The 22769-nt window shown below is 42.0% G+C and overlaps 1 protein-coding gene across 1 annotated transcript in view; it reads right to left on the bottom strand.

Annotated features, from left to right (window-relative positions):
• Nucleotides 1-22769, bottom strand: part of ITPKB (inositol-trisphosphate 3-kinase B) — a 44360-nt gene that overhangs the window by 329 nt on the left and 21262 nt on the right. The window contains exons 3-7 of the mRNA XM_053459431.1: nucleotides 12004-12103; nucleotides 10399-10612; nucleotides 8005-8209; nucleotides 4452-4553; nucleotides 3541-3612 (exon numbers count right to left, since the gene is read on the bottom strand). Coding sequence (XP_053315406.1) covers nucleotides 3541-3612; nucleotides 4452-4553; nucleotides 8005-8209; nucleotides 10399-10612; nucleotides 12004-12103 — 693 coding nt within the window. The remainder of the gene's footprint in view (nucleotides 1-3540; nucleotides 3613-4451; nucleotides 4554-8004; nucleotides 8210-10398; nucleotides 10613-12003; nucleotides 12104-22769) is intronic.

The following is a 22769-nucleotide window of genomic DNA, read 5'->3' as shown; positions in this document are numbered from 1 at the left end:
CCGGCTACAATATAGATGGGGCGGGCGCGCTTCTATACAACACAACGGGAAGTTTGGCCAGCACAGGCATCCCGGTTTTCCGAAGTCTGTTTTTTTCTTTGTTAAAAATAAAGAAATTCTGTCCCTATTTTTTTTTACTTCCGTATCTAATTTTCAAATCTTACTAAGGGGGCGATATAGAAAGAGATGAGCTTGATGGAAATACCCATTTTTTTGTCATCGTCATTAACTCGAAAAACAGGATCTAATTTTCTATACTAAAAAAAAAAAAACATTTTTGATAATCCCCCTCCCAAAAATAAAAAATGTGAAATATTATTATATAAGAAGCAGGCTTTTAAAGCATAACTCAATAAATTCTTCCAGAATATGCGAGTGAAGAGACATAAAACCCCTGTGCACAATAATCCTGGATTTTTTGTTTTTAGCCCTAAAGCTAATGTACCCGGCACGTTTCCTGCATCTTATGTTCTTTCAGTATATGGGGGGGAGGGGGGGGGCTTTATGGTTTCTGAAGGGATAATAACACCTTTTGTTATCTGCTAAGGAAGTCATTAGAAGGATCAGGAGACATCAATTCCATCAAATATGTCAGCTTATAAAGTCAGACCTCCAGGAATAAATTAATACAACTAACGGGAACGTTCAAAAGTTTGGAGTCACTCAACGGTTTTCCTGGAAAACGAGGAACTTTCTAACTGTAACATAATTACAAAAGGGTTTCTAACCATCAATTATCCTTTTAACCTTAAACTTAGATCAGGGAACACAACGTGCCATTGGAACACAGGAGTGATGGGAGTGATAAAGGGCCATTGGAACACAGGAGTGATGGGAGTGATAAAGGGCCATTGGAACACAGGAGTGATGGGAGTGATAAAGGGCCATTGGAACACAGGGGTGATGGGAGTGATAAAGGGCCATTGGAACACAGGAGTGATGGGAGTGATAAAGGGCCATTGGAACACAGGAGTGATGGGAGTGATAAAGGGCCATTGGAACACAGGAGTGATGGGAGTGATAAAGGGCCATTGGAACACAGGAGTGATGGGAGTGATAAAGGGCCATTGGAACACAGGAGTGATGGGAGTGATAAAGGGCCATTGGCACACAGGAGTGATGGGAGTGATAAAGGGCCTCTGTACGCCTATGATGAGATTCCATTATGTAGCCGTTTCCAGCTACAATAGTCATTTACCACATTAACCCCGTCTGCGCTGGATTTCTCATCCATTTCATGTTATTTTAATGGACAAAATTAGCTTTTCTTTGAAAACCAAACTTTTGAAATGTAGTTTACATTCAACAAAACTATAAAAAAAGGCATATAATAATAATAATAATAATAATAATAATAATAATAGGTATTTATCCTGCGCATTTTCTCCAGGTGGGACTCAAAGCACTTTGTAAGCAAACTAACAGAATTGGCCTGAAGATGCAATAAAATCTATTCTTAAAATTTCTTAAAAATCGGTTTTATAAATGTTTTAAAAACCAAAATACGCAGCGTATTATTTCCAGCTGATTATCATAAAGTTTTGTTTTGGTGAAATCCGTGTAAATGCGATCTGGAGTCACATCCCACAATATTTATTTTTGCTCCATCCGCATAAAATAAGCAAACAGGCCGTCCGTGCTCCGGAAGGAGACATTTAAAGCGACAGCTCCCCCGCGAATGTTTTAGGCAGGTCGTTCTGGGTGGAGTAGAGACAAGGACCATACCCGGGAGCTTTCTAAATGAGCGGACCCTGAGACTTTAACCCTTTAATAGCCCATCGTGAAGATTCGACGTAGTGGCTCGCCAAATGAGTTAACCAAGGGGGCCAAATGGGAGGAGACGCTTCACTTGGGCAGCGTAATCAGAAAAAGTCCGACAGCAGCTGGAGGGCCGCAGGTTGGACGCCCCTGCTATAGTAGATGCCGAATGCAGATGCCCCCCGTATCCGGGTCTATGATTTAGACGAGCGACCTAATGCTAGTGTGGGAAAGCTTGGTAAATATGTGAAAACCCACGGAAAACATTCATCTTGCCGTAAATGTAAATAAATATCAGGCTAAGGAGAGGATTTTCATTTTCTGCGGCTTAAACAATGTTTGTTGTTGTGTTGTTGCTACGCAGTCTCTTCCTGATTTTTAAGACCAGTAGTCGGTGAATATTAAGACCCTGATATCATCGCATTCCACATCGGTCACGTCGCTCCTTACTCCCCGAACAAGCAAACCCCCCGAGTGCCGGAAAAGACAGAACAATGCGCAGGAGGGGAACGGCTCGGCCGCGGTGGAGGAACCAAGCCGCATTTCCACCGTGTGCCCCTTCCACAACCTCTGCCCTTTAGGCAATCAGGTTAAGCGTCCGCCGCTGAGGCCGAATGTTGAGATCCATAATGAAGATGAAATGCCGTTTTATTAAAAAAAAAACGTTTGAGAAAGCAGCCTGTAGTGTAGAAGTTACGAGCTGCTTCCTCTGAGCCTCTCGCACTCTGTTGTTGCTCTTGTAGTAAACGGCCGGACCTCGACTGATAAAAAGGTTTTTATCCATCCTCCCGGTGAAAAATTGCAACAATGACATCACAAAAATGATAAAAGATCTTCTGAAGATGGCTGGAAAGATAAGAGTTACAACACTGAACAGATCTTTGACCCGGCTTGTTCTTCTACTCTTGCCTCTGGCCCTGGCTCTGGTTCCGGTGTTACTTGGATCTGGTTCTGTGGTCCTAGTTCTAGTCCGGTCTCTGCATTTGGGTTCCAGTCCTCACGGAACATGGCTACCAGTAGTAGGAAGTGGTGGCCACAGCGGGGGTGAGGCATGACCACCAGCCCGCCATATACCTAAACAGCCACTTTGTGACGCTCAGTCAGGGGAGAGTAAATGATCCCCACAATCAGCCCAAGGTCCCCAAAAAGGCAGGACAGTGGGGCAGCTACCCAGGACAGCAAAGGATCTCTGAAAATCAGGACTGCCCTGCAAAAAACTGGACCGTTAGGAGTTATACTGGGTCTGATGTTGTATTTTTTCCTAGTGGCCAATAATTGTAATCCCTTAAAGGAGCGCTGTCAAAATTTCACAAAAAACACTAAAAACATATGCGTTTGCGTTGCATATGAGCCCCCCCCAGCTCCTTGGCCTGCAAGACATCTACCTGCATGCGCAGTATGCTCCCCATCGAGCAGCACTGGCCCACGTGAGATGAGAGTTCCAGGGGGTCTAATGAGACCCCTGCAGGCATGCATGCCCAGTGACCTGCCCCTACGGAGGGGGAGGTTATAGGAAGGGATTTTTTTTTTTTTTATTGTAATAATTTTATTTATTTTTAAAAAATCATTTAACGGTAAGAAAGCATATTTATTATCGGGCTGTGTGGGATATTCTATGATCCATTTAATTAACAATTCTATTGGTTACGGTTAAACGATCTGCAGCTTTACTATTCTCATTTACCGTAAAGTTTAGTTCTAGTCTTAAACACCGGGTTTATTTCTAAGGAAAACATTTCTTTTTGGAGATTTTGCATAATATTCGTAAATAAAGCTCTTTACCTCGTGGCTAACGAAGAAAGGGGATTTCTCCAGCATGCCGCGTATCTCCTCTAGACGGCTGAGGTAAGATTTCTGAAAAGGCACAGAAAAGAAATGCCGTATAAATGTTAATAAGTCACATACTAAAGAACGATGTAAAAGAGGCACAATTATAGTGCAAGGTATTTAGTCGTAGGCATAAGGTTAGTGTTGTTAACTATTTAATACATTTTATAGTGTGAACAAACAAACAAAAATGACAAAAGTCTTCGCATCACAGTGTGACATCACCTGCCCTTTTATAGATTAATTCTTATTCTTAAGAAGCATTGGCAGTCTGCCAAAAAAAATCTAAAATATATGGGGTGCTGTGGCTTCCTTGGGGAGGAACAGGTTGTGGGTACCAAACCAGAGACTTCGACTTACATCTAGTGCTTAAGAGTTCTCCCCCTGCTGCTCCTCATGGGTGGAGCTACATTGGGAAGGTGTGGCTACCTGTGTTTACTGTGCAGAGAGTACCCCATTAGGCAGGAAAAGGAGTATGTAGTGGGTGGGATTCAAAGTATGTCCCGGGGGCCCAGATGTAATGCGAAGCAGACTGTACAGAGGGAAAAAAATCTTTTCTCTGTCCCCGGAAAAGTTCAGTGTAAATTCAAATATTTACTTTTCCGGCACTGGATAGAGGTGTTTACATATTAGCTGTTTACGCTATAAATGTAGCTAAAGTATTTGATTAATATTGTTTACTTTTTAATTATGTGTATTTTTAGAATAAATGTTCCTGTTTGATCGTCACGTCTAACGCCGTTCCCACGTAAACAGCTCGGCCTTATTACTGGATCTTGTTCAGGGTTCTGTCTAATTTAAATGTAACTAATCTCTAACCAACTAATTATAATATATAATATTGCCTGAAAATCAGTGAAACCTACCAGAATGATTTGGTTTCCCTTGGCGAAGCCTCTGAAAGCCTCCTTTACTTGTTCCCGAGTCTTGGTCTTTTTAAAGTCTCTGTTCACGGTGCCGTCCTCCTTCTGGGTGAAAATATAACAAAAAAAACTCAACGTAAGAAAAAAATGGAAAATTAGCTAAAACATTTAAATGTACCAAAAATACAGATTTTAATTAGAGCTATAAATCCAAGCAATATAAATAATAAACTTAATTGCTTTATCCAGTGGCTTGATTTAAAGTAAAAATAAGTAAAAATTAGCCATGTTCCCTAGAATTTGGGGTTAGCATCACTGGGCGGGGCAGCAGATATTAGTCAAGCCCACTCCCCGCCCACTCCCCGCCTACCGCTACTGACTCTATGCCGAGGGACTGCCCTTCCTAAACAGGGACAATAGGGAAGTATGCAATGCTGGGTATGTGCACTGATCTCCCAGACGAAATACAAATTTACAATAGAAATAGCAAAAACTAAAAAAACTGTCCCAAGATTCCCCACATTAGCAAACAGATAATAATATATAATATAATAATAGCTAATAATTCCTAAATCACACAAACATAAAGCACTAATAAGTCCCACTCTGGACTGAAACGCAATCCCAAAAACATGAATTATTTTAATTATTTCGATATGTTTTTAAACATTTTTATAGAAATGGCGATGTTTTTATTTTTTTCATGGGAAATTTTGCTCAGGAGCTGAAATTTCGCTGTGCCGTACTTAGGCATTTTTCTCCTGTATTTGTTCTCCATTTTTGTATTTATCCCCCTCAGTGGGGCATTCATCATAACGAGCCATCGGGAAGAAAATGACTGATGTGATTTGATCTTGGCCGCCCATGGAGATGGATTTACATTCCCAGTAACCTAAAGCGAAGAAAACACTGAGACCATCCACAACGCCTTAAAACAACATTAACTGGAAAAAAAAGACTTTATATCAGAAATCAGGCGAGGGGAAAAAGCTGAATGGAACAGCTTTCACACTATGGAGGTCTGTGACATGCAGAGGCCCTTTATCACTCCCATCACTCCTGTGTTCCAATGGCCCTGTATCACTCCCATCACTCCTGTGTTCCAATGGCCCTGTATCACTCCCATCACTCCTGTGTTCCAATGGCCCTGTATCACTCCCATCACTCCTGTGTTCCACTGGCCCTTTATCACTCCCATCACTCCTGTGTTCCAATGGCCCTTCATCACTCCCATCACTCCTGGGTTCCAATGGCCCTTTATCACTCCCATCACTCCCGTGTTCCAATGGCCCTTTATCACTCCCATCACTCCTGTGTTCCAATGGCCCTTTATCACTCCCATCACTACTGTGTTCCAATGGCCCTTTATCACTCCCATCACTCCTGTGTTCCAATGGCACGTTGTGTTCGCTGATCCAAGTTTAAGGTTAAAAGGCTAATTGATGGTTAGAAACCTTTTTGCAATTACTTTACAGAAATTTTCCATGAAAATAGCTGAGTGACCCCAAACTTTTGACAATATATATATATATATTACCTTACCGCACTAACATCTGACACGGCTGTTACTTTAAAAACAACATATTTAATAACAATAAGGATAACCCAATAACTGGATTTAATTTTAATTTTGGTTTCATTTGAGTATGTGTCAGTTCCCCCTTCAAAACTAAATACGGACTTCCATATTATTAAATATAACCTAAATTCACCCCACAGAGCCCGGTCACACAATAAGAGTGTCGTTAAAGGTCAGCAGCCTAAATATATAACATTTTTTAGAGAAGTAAAAGCCCATCTGCCAGAACTGACATTTACGGTTTTGGCAAGAAGCGCAAAACGAAGTATTTCTTTATTTTTTTTTTTCAGTTATGAAATCCTGCCATGTTCTCCTGGCACCGAACGCGCCGGGCTCTATGTATAGACTATATAAATTCCAGAACTCTGCCAAACCCTCCCGGAGCAGATGCCAAGTCCCTCCGGTCCCTCTGTCGCTCCACGTATGTGACATTACAGGAATAGGCCGCTTATACAATTTATTTTATATGCCAGCACGGCTGGTACTTAAAGGGTTAAACCCACTGGCAACCTAAGATTCTTGAAAGTCCTACACAATAAGCTTAACCCCTTAAGGACAATGGGCGGTCCCAAACCCCATTGAAAACAATGCATTTTGTCATTAAGGGGTTAAGGGGGGGAGATTTATGACCCTAATTTTTTTGATCTCTCGAACTCTCTAGAATGTCTACACCAAGACAACGAAAGGAGGACTTTTAATAAATATTCACCGGTTAGAAGGCTAATTTATCTCCAGGTTTGGTATAAAAAAGACAGATTTAAGGCAATAGGGTCCTTTGGCATAAAATGTTAGCCCAAGTAGCCTAAAGGAGCACTCCTGCCATCATCTGATTTTTATTTATTGTTTTATATAGCGCCGTCATATTCCGCAGCGCTGTACAATGGGTAAGCAGGACATAACAAGTAGTGCATTACAATTTGGACAAAAAAGGAGCTCAAAGGAGCTTACAATCAAATGCACTTTTATGAATGTGAAAGCCGAGAGGTCCCTTAAAATTTCCATTGAGCCCCTTTACAAATGCATGGGGGGGGGGTCCAGCACAAGCCCCTCATGTGTCAGCTCTTGCACCCAGTCAACGCTGTGGTTGGGGGGGTCTATTCAGGGAGCGCTACTGAGCATGTGCGAAAAGTGTACCGACGAATGCTCCCTGCCTTCAGCAGAGGCCGCTGGGGGAGGGGTTAAATTAGACAGAAGTCCAGTAACTACAGATAGAAATTAGAATCGTAGAATCGGGTGAATCCTTCATCGTGACTTTAACCTCCTATCCAGCCCCTTATTGTTTTCTGTCCCGATTCATTTTCCCCCAAATTCCTCCGACATCTGTTAAACGGATCAACAGCAATTATGTCAAAAAACTAATGAATGCCGTAACTTCCTCAAGATCTAAATCTGAGCGCAGGCAGTGGAGACGACACACATCCTGAAGAGCTGCTTCTGCAAGCTACCGTCTGCGCATGAAGCATCCTTCCTGAGGCTCGCCAGCTGGCTACATTAATAACAGATGTGACGATGAGTAACATATATATATATATATTAGAGCATTTTGTTTTTTTCTTGAATAAAACCATACTATTTTAGGAAGACCTCCAGCTCTCCATGTTCCTAATTTCCACCCCACCGGCAGTGGAGTCGACGCTCAGCCTGATGATCCCATACTCAACGGGTCGCGTCGGCTCATCACTGGACGTTAAAGTAGCCCAGAATTTAGAATCTATTCTCCAATCATCCCTATCCAACGGGTCACATCCGTTCCTTGTCAAGTCTACACGGAACTAACCAGTTCGGCCAAACTTTTATAAGAGAATGTTTAGAAACAGTGTGACAAGGATGGATGACTCCACAATGTGTTAACACAACAGACTCATACACGGCGGATCGACGGATTAATACATATAGGCACCGTGGAGGTTGATGGGTCAGATAGGACCTTCAGGGTTTGGTGGCACCAGGGTTGATACTTAATGCTACAAGGTTTACCTTAATGCCCTCTATCCTGAAGCCCAGCGTGGCGGTGGAGCTGATGGTCTCCCTCCATGTCATGTAGCGCGGCTTGGTGACCGCCCGCTGCTGGTTCTCCTCCTCCGTTGGGGCATTAGGATCGACGTCGATCATCTTCAGATACATATCCTTCCTGAGGCTGGGCTTCTTCCTGGCCTTGGTCAGCTCTTCTTCTAAGTATGTTCTGTATTTATGGGGGGGAAAGGTTTTTTTGTTCAGTTTTGTGGAGTTTATGAAAGTTAATCGAAGGTCGTCGCGTTTTAGAGAGATGTTACAATGTAACGTCTTCTGATACCTTGTGGAACCCACAGCAGAGGACCTCTATGCCGTAGCACCTGGGAGATATATCAGGTAATGTAACAAAATAACTAATTATCTGTGCCTGTCCTCACTTTGAGACGGCTGCCCAAAACCAATCAACAACAGTCAGCAGCTTAACAGAAGCGGAGAGGGGAAACCTAATGGGGAGGAATAATCGTGCAGAAGCTTAGATGGCTGCTCCGTGGTAAACAGATAAAGTGGGATTTAATACAAATATATAAGTTATTTTAATGTATGAACACCGTTATATGGGTTTATTTAGGGTATTTTAATGTGAAATGTATGATTTGGGAAAAGTCAACCTTCTATTCCAGGCCATATTTATTCTCTATTTGTTAAAGGTTTCAAGGTCGTGACCTTAGCAGGGGGTATTAAGGAAGGGCAGGGTGGGCCATTATATTTTTCATAGTTATTATATTTTAAGATTTTTTTTTTTTATTCCGATTCTTTGATTTGAAAGTTTGTTGACGGTGGAAAAAAAATATACAGAGATGTATTTAGCGAATAACAATAGGGTCTGCGGAACCGGAGTTAAATATGGAAAGAGTTTGCCGAAGCCAAACAGGAAGAGAGCGCTCGGAGATACACAGCTTGACACGAACAACACATGTTTAATGGAGCCACAGGACAGACACAACGCAGACCAAGGCCACTGGAAGTCCAAATAACAAAACAACGGGACGTGCCGCACCTGAGCATACGCTAGACTCACGGGCTTCATAGCAAAGTTTCATCAATTTTACTGGGTGGGGGATGAGTGGAACAGCCTCCCAGCAGAAGTGGTAGAGGCTAATACAACGAGGGCATTTAAACATGCATGGGATAGACATACGGCTCCTGAATCTAAGACGAGACCAACGACTGATTAAGGTCTGAGTCTTTACAGCAGGAAAAACGGGCGACTAGACGGGGGCCGAATGGGGCCGATCTGCCCTCGAGAGGTTAAACCGACCGTGGTTTTAACTATTGCGTGTGAAATTGAGGTGTTGTTCAGGCATTTTTTACATTCTGCCAATTTATATACGTTTTTGGAGGCGGGGGAGAGAGTAAAGGAAGGACTGATACTGGGGGCAGAGTAGTCGGTCAGCGACTGATTGTAGATAGAGCTGTCAGAGGCCACACATGGCATCGAGCTTCCTCTTTATGGCGGAAACAGCCACACACCGCCGGCGTTACCGTGCTCCTTACTAGGATGTATATAACAGCTGACAAAAGTAACATACGGGGGACATCAGAGGAGGCCGCTATCAACGATCTCTAATAGAGTCACATATAAACGGTGTTACTGAGATCCATGGCTATAAAATATTTAAAAAAAAACTTTTTTTCTGATATACACTAATATTCATAAGTTTGGGGTCCCTATTTTTGAAAGAAAATCACAGTTTGTCTGTTAAAATAACATGAAATCGATCAGAAATCCAGCGCAGGCGGGGTTAATGTTATAAATGACTATTGTAGCTGGAAACGGCTGATTTTTTAATGGAATCTCTTCATAGGCGTACAGAAGCCCTTTATCACTCCCATCACTCCTGTGTTCCAATGGCCCTTTATCACTCCCATCACTCCTGTGTTCCAATGGCCCTTTATCACTCCCATCACTCCTGTGTTCCAATGGCCCTTTATCACTCCCATCACTCCTGTGTTCCAATGGCCCTTTATCACTCCCATCACTCCTGTGTTCCAATGGCACGTTGTGTTCCAAGTTTAAGTTTTAAAGGATAATTGATCGTTAGAAACCCTTTTGTAATGATGTTACAGACAGAAATTTCCTTGTTTTCCACGAAAACAGCTCAGTGACCCCAAACTTTTGAACAGTAGCGTGTATATATATTTATACATCTTTTAAATTCAGATGTACATGATTTCTCAGGAGCCATATGCCTAGCGTGTTTAAATAACTTCACTGTATTAGCCTCTACCGCTTCTGCTTGGAGCATGTTCCACTTATCTACTACCCTCTGAGTAAATTGACAAGCCTTACAAAAAGGGAATAAACTGGCAAAACACGTGTGCGGCCAATAACCTTCCTGCATTTTAAGCATCACGTACCTGACTCCCATTTTACAATCCATGACGCAAGGGCTGTCGAACTCGGACAGCAGATCGTCCATCTGGTTGTACTTCTCCCCGTCTTTTAGGACGTCCCCGTGATAGGCTGGAACATACGGCCGCAGGATGTCGCTCATCAGCAAACTCAGGCACCGCTGCTCACACTCACAGTGCTTCTTCAGGATCTTCCCGTTAGCCGCGGGCTTAAAGCTTCCTAAAAAAAAAAAAAAAAAAAAAAAAAAAAAATTGGTTAAAACAAAAAAAAAACACTTTCGTTATAATAGAACTAATAATAAAAAAAACACTTAATTAAACGAAAAATAATGGAATAAAATATTTGTAATTTTTTTTTTAAATACAAATTGTTTCTATCTAGTTGGTAGAGAACCGGGCACAAAAATCAGGGCCTGCTGCCAACTACAGGCTGAAAAAAAATATAAAAAGCAGGCCAGGTTGTCTAACGTCAGGATACATCCTAAAAAAAAAAAAAATAAAAAAAAATAATAAAAATGATATATGATAAATTAACTCCGAACCCTCTTTCTTCCACGAGAAAAAGAGAAACGTTCTGAAAGTTTATGTAACTTTTACATCTTTTTCATATAAAAGGTATGAATTTTACCCATGGATAATATATATTGGGATAATACGGCTATACCCATTTTTCATAATCTTCTTTGGTTTTCTACAGAAATTTGGCCATTTATTATAAAAAAAAATATATATATATGTCCCTTTAACACCCTGGTTAAAAAGTGAAAAATATGGAAAAAAAAAATTAAATAAAAAAAAGTTTCATTTTGGAGTGTTTTTAGTGTCTGTTCTTACAATGCCCTTTTGACAATATTTTTTTTTGGAATAATTGGAGTTTTTGGAAAACTCAGGATCCAGCCAAATTTGCCATAGAATGCTGCAATATATTTCTAATTTAGCCAATTTTTTTTTATGTACATGAAACCAGTTTGGGGGGGGGAGGGGAGGCTGGTATGATGAACGTACCCGTTAATAACCAAAAAGATTCCTTATTAGGTACGGTGAAAGTGTCTATTTTTCCTAACATCGGAATCTTTATCAGTTATTCTGGGATTACCGAGAAGCATGCGCTGCTCTGACTCTGCTCGGGACTGGGAGGGAGATGGAGGAGAATAGGGCGCTATCTGGCCAGCATACCTGGGAACACTTCAGCGCTGGTCCTCCAGAGGTCTTCCTTTCCCGGGGAGGAGGGGATTCATTGAAGGGGTGTGGCTAATTATATGGGGGTGGAGCTAGCCTACAATAGCCGAGGAAGGGCGCAAAGACCAAGGCATGGTTGGATAAAAGTCTCAAACACTCGAGGTTTACAAAGGTTTGGCACGGTCAGTAAGATCAACCCGTAACCGAAAGTCTTTCATTGGCCCAACACAGAAAAAGATGGAAAGTTCCATAAGCTTTCCGAGCCTCAGAGGTCTCTTCTTCAGATGGAATCCACCTCTTCCGCTCATATGTTTTTTTCTGAATATGGGGTATAGAGTTGGAATTACTCGGAATGTTATAGAACTCCATTAAGTTTGTCTTTGATTATTAAATTCCACCAACTCCGACCCGATGCCCCTGCGGTGCCCGTACCTGCGTGCCCTGCCAGCTGGATCCAGGGGTACTTCTTCTTGAAAGACATAACGAAGGGGGACCAGTGCACCATATTCTTGATCTTTCTCCATGATTTGCTCTGCAACACAAAACACGAAAGGTTAAAAGTCATCAGTTTCCAACAAATTAACCAAAAATCAACGTTCTTAAGGTTTATTGGGAATATGGTTACAATGAGGGTCTTGGGGGGGCATCAAACGTACTCATTTGTATGATGTGCCATTATTATTATTTGCCATTGTATTATCTGGTTCTTCTTATCATTGTACAGCGCTGTGGAACATGATGGCGCTATTATTTAAAATAATACATTATTATTATTATTATTATTTTACTATATATATATATATATAAAATGTAAAAATCACTGTGTCGTGTTATTTCGTTTGTTGCTCAAATCTCCGGCTCACGAAGGGTTAATCCGCCGCCCTGCAGCCACACGTTTTGTTTGCCGCGAGACGTATTTGCACCTCTTCCTGGAAAGCGCGTGATTTTCCTAAGCAAAGTCCCGCTTCTCCGGGTTCCGGATCATTCCGTATTTGACTAGGTCAATAGGGATCTTTTTTTTTTTTTTTTTTTTTGGTTTTGTGTTAACCCCTTCAGCGCCAGACTGCGTGGCCCTGAGAATCTAGCCCATCCCCCCCCCCGAGATGGGGGTAAACGGGGTACATGAGTGTTGTTGGGTGCGACTCTTAAGAATACCTATTATCTCGAGACACCTCGGAAGGCTGTTAATATCACAATTGCTACAATCCGGCTCATTCATTCACTCGCTTCTCCTTCGCTTTCATTCCTATTTCCTGAACGTGCCAGGGCATAAAAACTTGGGGATAGACCATCAAATACAGGGACTTTGCGTGGAAATCCAGGCCAGTTAGGAGAGTTCTTGAGCTAAAAAGGTAAAATTCTTTTTATATGGCTGAATATATTGGGCAGGGAACTGAATGTAGCAGCCGCTCGGGATCTTATTATAGCCACCGGCAGCCCACTTTCATTATGTTCCTGCGATAAATGACATCATCGTGAGATCTTCCTTCCGGGGCCCTCGTGATGTCGTTTTCCAGGAATCGGGGGGGGGGGTAAAAAAACACCGATTTCGGTAAAAATAAACATGATGTAAAGGACCGGATAACGAGGGCAGATAACAGACTGTTGGCCCATTTTATCCTGAAAGGGGCAGCCGGGTGCCGCACACAGCATTAAAGCAGCCAGTGAGTACCTAAGTACCTGTAATGAGAAGATTAACTGGCGAAAAGCTGCAGCTTCAGAGCTGCAGCGCACCGAACCCTCCTCTACCCGCGCTTTACACATAATAGTAGAGTATTATTATTAATTAATTATTATTATTATTATCTTTTATTTATTTTTATTTATATGCATTAAAGTGCTTTATCCACCCTGTTGATTTCACCCAGGGCTACTTGAAAAAGAAATCCTTTACTGGCTGCATGAGCCCAAACACCTCTGCTGAAAACATGTTCCATGTGTCCACTACATCTTCTTTTAAAAAAAAAAAAAAAAAAAAAAGAGAAAATACTTTGTGCTTTGAATGCAACCCTTGCCAGGCTGTCCGTGGAAGTACTGTGAAACCGGCGTGACCTTGCTGAAAAACCGCTCCTTCCGTCATCACCTCTTACCCCGGGGCAGATGTTACCGACGCCGATGCAAATGCAGGCAAATTGCGATGATGCGCTCATGCGCTCACATTTTAGTGATTATTTCTCGCAAGCGGCTAATCACGTTTTTTCAATCTGTAACGCCGGCCGCGGTTTCCGAATGTCGCTTTCAATGAACTTTATCGATATCCGACGCTGGATTTCTAGTTAGCAATAGAATGCGGCGTCCAATAAATCACCCCGGTGCTGTTTGCAAATCCAGTAAATCTGTGACTTTCCCCGGCTTCCTCCCACCACGCGTGTAACTAATAAACCGCAAACCTCGTACTAATAACCGTCATCTGACATCTGCCCAGAGCGAGCATTTCTTACAAACGCGTCCGAAAATATTAGTTTGAGAACTGATCCAGAATACGGCAAAAACTATCCCATACGTGCCTGGCACAGAAGATGCAGCCCTGCTGCTGCAGTTTCCCTCCTGCTCCTTGGTCCAACTATTATTGCAGGTGATTGGCTCCTTGAAGCAGCCAATCCGTGGCATGGAAGCACTCCCTTTAAAATCACAAGCTAGCTTGGAGCTTGGAGGTGACACACGGCAGGGGACGGCATCTACCTGGTGGGTGCGGAAGGGGCAAATCCTCTCCAAAGAAGAATATATATTTTTATATATATATATATTTATATATATATTTTTATTTTAAAAGTCTGGCATTAGGTAGAAGCTTCAGCTCTGAAGCTGCAGATCCCTGACTTCTCTGCGGTTTGATTGGCTGCTGAAAGGAGTCAATTAGTGGCGAGAATCACACGAATTCCCCAAGCCGGTGCTGGAGCTGACTTGTAATAAGCAGAAGATGTGATTCTACCAAAATCCCCCCCCCATGGATTTGGGGGGACGCCATTAAAATTTAAAGGGACCTCTCAGTCATCCTATGCATTAAAATGCATTAAAGTCCGTACGGGGGCCGGAGTGCCCCTTTAGGACAGCAACAGATTCATACAGTTTGCTACAATGTTACTAATCTACACATTCTATCACAATATACAGTAACGATATACAATGTACAGCGAACGTCAGACGAGGGGGCTCCGTTTTTATATGGGGGGTCTCCGGATGGGTAATGAGGTCTTTTTTGCATATGATGACTCTGCCACAATTTGCCCCTAGATCTATGATTGTCAATCCTCCTCCTGGCTGGACAAGCCAATGTGTAACACTTCGAGTGCCAGAGGGCTATCCACTATATTAACCCTTTCAGAACAGAGAGAGTACTATGACTGCACTTTCCTCCGGCGTTTAAAAGGTTAATTATATCAACCGCCAACACCTTGCGACTTATTTTTCTGGCCACATCGCTCCTGCACCTGAAGGGTTAACACGGAACCGGTACGTTATTTATAACCCTTTGTTGCTGAATTACTGAATATTTCACCCAAAGCGCCCGGGGACAATAAGCCTGAATATTAACCCTTTGCGCAGCTGGTACTGAATTTTCCCCCCCGCCAGCAATGTTTCCACTCGTCGGGGTCAACGCGCAAGGGTTTCCCTGAGCGACTATTATTACCGGCCCCCGGGGGCGAAGAATAGAAAGCGATAAGGAAGACGTTGTTTGCCTTTTTCCTCCCCGTCTCACATACATAATCGCTGTGAGATGTGTGCAAGTCCCGACAGGTAGAGATTTGCTCTCACCTGGAACAATGTGTAAGAACAACGAAGCCATCGGGGTAACGGGGCGAGAAAATAAATTAAAGGGACCGGGCAAAGTCTTCAGGGCCACTTCAGCAAACCCGTTACCAGGGCTACCCACACCCTAAAAGGGCTAGCGATACGCACATCACGGGACTCTCCCCCATGCCTGATGAAGGTGACCTCTCATTATTCTCTCCAGTCCCTATGGGCCGATCTCCCTTGTGGGGGCCACCGTGCAGTCTAATTATCCGTGACCCCCTAAAAAAGCCTTATTACGGTAGTTGGGGCCAAACCTGTGCCCGGCGTGGAGATCTTGCCCTGAGAGGTGGCAGTACCCCCTCTGGCACCTTTAATCAGGGGTGCATGGGGTTGAGGCGTTTTGCGGGGGGGGGGGCCCTTGGAAGCGCCTCGGGTCGACGCAGAGGTCAAGAACAAAACTTAAATCTGTTGGTCTCGCTGTTGTTTTTTTTTTCCGTACATATGCAAATGAAATATCCTTAAATAGAGACGTTCATTTGCATACGGCAGCGCGCAGTGACATCATATCCAATATCCCAACACGGGCCGCAGCGACTGCTATTCACGTGCCGTTTCTTATCATTTAGGTGATATTATTACTAATTTATGTAACTGAAGAATGGGTTAGTGTGTGTGCGTGCACGGGGGTGGCTTTTAACTCATAGTAACCAACAATCATGAATTAGCTGGGACAGTCCCTACAACCAGAACTCTGTGCTTATTTATTTGTGCACAGATTTGCCCCACTCGGCCCTCAATGATTTGTCCGTTTCTCCTGCTGTAACGACTCAAACCGTAATCAGTCGTTGGTCTCGTCTTAGATTCAGGAGCCGTATGTCTATCCCATGCATGTTTAAATTCCCTCGCTTTATTACCCTCTACCACTTCTGCTGGGAGGCTGTTCCACTTATCTAGATTCAGGAGCCTTGGAGTCTTTCCATTATAACTAAAAATCCATTTTTTTCTCTATAACTACAAAGGTTATCCACGCCATCGCTCGCCGTTGTCTAGTAAATGAGCAGCACTGCATGAAAAGGCAGAGACGGTGTTTCCAGGACGCGTCGACGCAGTTCGCTTTACGCCGGAGTCCGGATTTATAAATAGCAGAGATGTTTGCTGCCGTCTTCTGCTTCTTTGGCAAATGACTGTTTGCTTTTCCATTCTCTACGCAATCAGCAAATACCTGCTGCCTGATGCGGTGCGCTGGGGGCTGATTTACCTAAACGGGGTAAACATGGCAGGACGGATGCTAAAAAAGGCATCGTTCTAAGACTATGAATTACTCCGCTGGTTAAAAATAACAGAGCTGTTTCTGCAAGCGCTGCGAGAAATGTTAGAACAAGAGGATATCATCTAAAACGAGAGGGTCAGAGGATGAGATGGGATGTAAGGGAGGTTTACTTTACTGAGCGGGTGGTAGATAAATGGAACAGCCTCCCAGCAGAAGTGGTAGAGGGTAATACAGCGAGGGGATTAAACATGCATGGGATAGACATACGGCTCCTGAATCTAAGACAAGACCAACGACTGATTAAGGTTTGAGTCTTTACAGCAGAGACGGGCAACTAGACGGGGGCCGAATGGGGCCGATCTGCCGGCAGATTCTATGTTTCTATGGGATGCTCCTGGACAACATTAGTTTCTTGTCCTACGCACTTTCTTTCACCTCCTCTGACACATTTTAGCAACACCTTGCCGAGGCATAGCAGCCAACAGTCCAGAATTTATCAGGATAGTCCTCACAACCAGCCAGCCCCTTGATGATCGGGACCACCGGCAACTCTACATTGTTTTTTCTTATATCCATGAGTCTATAAGAGGGTCCTTAGGTTAAAATAACTCCCTGAATGGATCCTTTCTAGGCCCCTTTTATGGATTTTCTATGCATCCATTCTAGGTAAATACAGGTTAAGCGGGTGGACGGAGAATACTGCCCCCCCCCCAAACAAAATAAACAAATCATAACAATTCCATTAAACAGAAGAAAGTTCCGCTCGGCGTGTTCTTACAAGCAGGACAGGGTGTGTGGAATGCTGCGCACGCCCCCAGTGCGTAAAGGGTTAACGCGGGGAGAGGCAGATTTCCGAGCTGCCGGAATTTACTTTGCTGGGTAAATAGAATTCGCTCCGAACGTTCGACTCGTGCTGACCTTTAACGATTTTTTTTTAACATTGTAACGTACACAAACGATTCTTTCTGGAACCCCCCCACCCCCCCAACAAAGGCCTAAAAATAAATCTTCGAGGCGCGCGTTTAAATTTTCCCGCATCATTTATGACATCATTCCTGACCGTATTCAAATTTATCTCGATTATGTAAAAAAAAAATCCCGGGAAAGGAATCATTGCGCCCTACGAAGCCTTTGGGTGGCTCACGCTTCAGGCACTGAAAGGGTTAAATCACAATGCTGCGCGTTACTCTAACGCACATTTATTTCTAAATACATTTCATGTGCTTGCAAAGGGAATACGGGAATCTGAATTTTTAAATGGATATATATATACTGTTTGGGGTCACTCAGCTGTTTTCATGGAAAACAAGGAGATTTCCGGCTGTAACAAAATTACAAAAAGGTTTCTAACCATCAATTAGCCTTTTAAACTTAAACTCGGATCAGCGAACACAACGTGCCATTGGAACACGGGAGTGATGGGAGTGATAAAGGGCCATTGGAACACAGGAGTGATGGGAGTGATAAAGGGCCATTGGAACACAGGAGTGATGGGAGTGATAAAGGGCCGTTGGAACACGGGAGTGATGGGAGTGATAAAGGGCCATTGGAACACAGGAGTGATGGGAGTGATAAAGGGCCGTTGGAACACAGGAGTGATGGGAGTGATAAAAGACTTCTGTACTTCTGTGAAGCTATTCCATAAAAAATCTGCTGTTTCCAGCTACAATAGTCATTTACAACATTAACCCCGTCTGTGCTAGATTTCTCATCCATTTTGTGCTATTTTAATGGACAAAATTAGCAGAAAAATAAAAACATAAAAAATGCCTGGGAGTGATTTATAATAACACCGCCGCTCCAGTGGCTGGATATACGCAGCTGCATGAGTATAAAAGCGTAACACGGGGGCCTCTGATATCCAGCCGCGGCCCCAACCATGTATTTTTGGTCTAAAAATGCCGTGGCTGCCGCATCATCCTCAAAAGGCTAAAAGACCAGGCTTTCTTCTTTTCTTTACGGAGATGTTTTACGATGTCTCTAGACTGTCGGCAACCAGATTTTAAAACTGGAGACTCACCAACCAACCCATAGCAGCCAATCGTTTAGCTAGCTGTGCATGATGGGAGTTGTACGTAAACCTACATTTTCTGTGCCTGCATATTTTATTTGTTCTCAAGAGTCAGAGGTCTGCAAAGCTCAAGCAACATAATTCTATTCTTTATATATATATTATCATTTATTTGTATATATATATATATATATATAGTATTGTTGAATTTATTATATTTTATTTACATATATTATTGTTTATATATTATTATATTGTATTTATATATAAATATATATATATATATATATATGTACCTTTATATATATAGATATATATGTAGGTTATATATATATATATATTATATTTTATATATATATAAAATATATATATAAAATATTATATATTTTATATATATATATATATATATATATATATTATTATCGTTTATTTATATATATTATTGTTGTTTATATATATTATTGCTTATATATTATTATTATTATATACATTAGGTAACGAGAGCTCGGCTTGCAGGCTTAGAATCTAAACTAATTAACCCGCATAAAAAATGTCCATAGAAAAGGTTTTAACTGATTTTTTTGTATATATTTTTACAATTTTATTTTTTCTTCCCCATCAGAAGCTTCCTGCTCGACGAGCGACGCGTTCGCAAACCACAACGATGGAGATTCCGCTGACACGGGATTAGCTGCCAATGTTTGCTTTTCTGGGACTTTTCTACTAAATGTGCAGGAGCCGTAAATCGCCGGGAACCCGGGGCTCCCTGATATTAAACCGACGGCATGGCCGGCTTAACTCTTTCACTGCCACGTTTCTATTTCCAAGGTTCTGTACGGTTTGAGTCTACGGAATATTTGTTTGACGTGTTTATACATGTACATCCTATGTTTGCTTGTTCCTTGGGACGTAGTTGCGCATGGAGGAAAACATCTCCGTTTGGGCATTATCTTGGTCACGGGAATTTGGCGGCACTGACGAGATGTCGCTCGGAAGACGTACGTTTGTGATAAAGGCAAATATTAGAAAGGTCAAAGGTTATAATCGGTATAAGATACCCATGTAAAAAAAATCTACACCCATTTAAATATTTAGGTATTTTCGGCCAATCAGAAGCCACGCTGAATTCTTAATGCAAATATAAACCAATAGAAGCCCCTGAATATCATCCGAATATTACAAGGTATTGTAAGGGGGGGGGCCCTTTACATTTACATGCCCCCCCTTGTAATTACATAGGGGGGATTCTGCAGATGCCCCTTCCCCCACCCCCAGCTATTTTCTGTGCATGAAACACGTTAAGCCGAACATATCGTGTCACGTGTGCTATACTTACCGCCAGTCAGCTCCAGCGCGGATTGGCTAACATCGGCGAGCAACCCCGCCTCCAGAAAGCACTCCCATCGTATTCAATAGGAGCACTTTCCTGCCACAGATTGGCTGCATCAAGCGGCCAATCAGTGTCGAGAATCCTTAAGCCAAATCGTTAGACGAAAGAGGGCAGCTGCAGTTCCAGAGCTGCAGCTTCTACACCAAGTCTTTTTTCTTATATAAGGAATGTATACTCACTCAATGTATATATTCATTTACATTCTGCATTCAGGGTCACAAAAAAATATATAATAATGCCTCTTTTTTTGCTATATCTGTAAGGAAAAAAAACAACTTTAAAGCTTCCCTTTGCCCCAAATTTACCCCAAATTATTACATAAAGACACGGCCGCTCGCTATTTTAAGCTCAGCTTGAAGACAGCCGGCAGAAAACCTCATATAGAGGAAAACGAAAAAAAAAAACCTCTATATAGTGTTTCTGTTTGTAATAGTAAAGCGGGTGTTGAAGGGGAAGTGGTTTTAACCCCCGAGGGGAAACGCTCGTTTGAAACAGGAAAATGGAACTCTTAATATTTCCATCGTAGCAGCGCACAGCGTCACGCGTGAGAACACGACAAAGGAATTCACTATTCTACGGTATCGGGCTTAAAAAAGGAAAGAAAAAGCTTCTACTAAATGAAATCTATATATATATATACACAGATACAGCGAGAGGGATAAAGCGTAAAGTACCGACATCGATGACATGTGAATGAAGCCCGGTGAGGCTGACCCGGAGAGCTGCATTGTATGGAGTGATTGGATCACAATGCACCTATATAATTAGATCAAGTGATCTCTATGGGGATCACATACCTCCCAGGGGGTGTGGCTAGGGGCGGGGCTAGGACATTTCATGTGGCTTTGTGATCTTTTGATTTATTTATTTATACAATTTAATTTATAAAGCTGTCCCTGCTGTTTCTATACACATTATCGGGGCTCTTAGGGCTGTAGACCCTGCGATACCCTCATCAAACATTCCGAGCTCCTAGAAAAGAGGGGTGTCAGGGGAGGAAAAAGGGGCACAGAACATGGATCCAAAAGAGGGACTGGCTCTTCTTAACAGGGACACCTGGGAGGTATGTAAATGCTAAGACATATCAGCAACCAACTAATATATATATATATATATATATATATATATATATACATATATATATATATATATATATATATATATATATGAAGTCCAGTACTGTCATTATATATATGCACATATTATTTGATACTGGGTTTGTATTTTTTTTTTACTGAGAGGGTAGTAGATGAGTGGAACAGCATTCCAGTAGAAGTGGTAGAGGCCAATACAGTGAGGGGATTTAAACACGCATGGGATAGACATACAGAATCTAAGACGATGACTGATTGGGGTCTGAGTCTCTACAGCGGGACAAACAGACAGAGCAGAGTAAAACTCGCTGTGTTCTGAGACCGCTACGAAACCGCAAGCCCCGCTCAATGGAGGGACTTAGCTCTGCAGGTCACGGGCGAAACCGCAAAAGATTCCAACCTCAACGGAAAGCAGGTTTATTCACTAAACTCTGAGCTGCTAATGACATCATACATTTCATTTCCCTGGTTTAATGCAGATCTGTCACTATCCCAGATCCTTTGCCTTACGGTTCAGTATATAGATACACAGACATATATATATATATACGGTACATAGATACACAGACATATATATATATATATATACGGTACATAGATACACAGACATATATATATATATATACGGTACATAGATACACAGACATATATATATATATATACGGTACATAGATACACAGACATATATATATATATACGGTACATAGATACACAGACATATATATATATATACGGTACATAGATACACAGACATATATATATATATACGGTATATAGATACACAGACATATATATATATATATATATATATAATTTCTTCTTGAGGCATAATCCCATAAGAGAAGCACTTAAAAAGTTTTTTTTCCCGTTTATATGGCAGCAACCTATCAGTGCCGGCTGTTGTGTCAAATGACAATTAATATTCCATTTATTTCACGTTATCAGTAAATTTAATGTTTGTTTGGAATTTTCTTCTGGGGTCTAAACTTTAAGCAAGTAAGAAAACCAAGGGCTTGCATAATGCTTGTGGATGCATGGAAGTGCTTTCCAGCAGAGGCGGTAGGGCTGAAGCAGTGGGGTGGTTGAAGAATGCCAGGACATATAATAATGTTGATTATATTTCTTGAACAGGAAATGGACATTTTCACAGTTTTTTTATCACTCTGCAAGTGAACTGTAATAGGAAGGTGTTTTATCTCCTTCTTATCTTAAACACCCCCATGCAAAACGCTCTCATAAAGACATCACCAACCAGAACTAGTTGCTAGGATACGACATGACGTACAGCTCCCTTCTTTCCATTACCCCCCCCCTCCACCAGCCTGCAATACATATAATAAAATCAGAGGGCAGGGTCCCCATCCCGGCCCTGCCCTATGCTCTCTTTAACCCATTAAGGGCACCTCAAACGCTTAACGGGCAAACAGGATGAACCGCAAGCTCTTCTTTCATTGCATCCATGACAATCATTGGCAGCCATTGCAAGTTGTACAGCGCCGCAGTCTATGTTGGTGTCTTCAGAATAAAAGTCATGTTTCTTTGGCATCTACGGTTTGTATGACTTTGGTGTACGTTTTATTTTTTCAATTTATGTATAAAATGCGTACTTTACAAATGTAGCCAATTTTTACAATGTTGCAAAAAAAAACGATTTTATAAATAATGATCAATAAATAATGAAAGAAGAAAGAAACATTC

The sequence above is a fragment of the Spea bombifrons genome, chromosome 3, assembly GCF_027358695.1.
Source record: "Spea bombifrons isolate aSpeBom1 chromosome 3, aSpeBom1.2.pri, whole genome shotgun sequence".
NCBI lineage: Eukaryota > Metazoa > Chordata > Amphibia > Anura > Pelobatidae > Spea > Spea bombifrons.
Note: the sequence above shows the minus strand (reverse complement) of the source record. Positions and strands in the feature narration are given on the sequence as shown.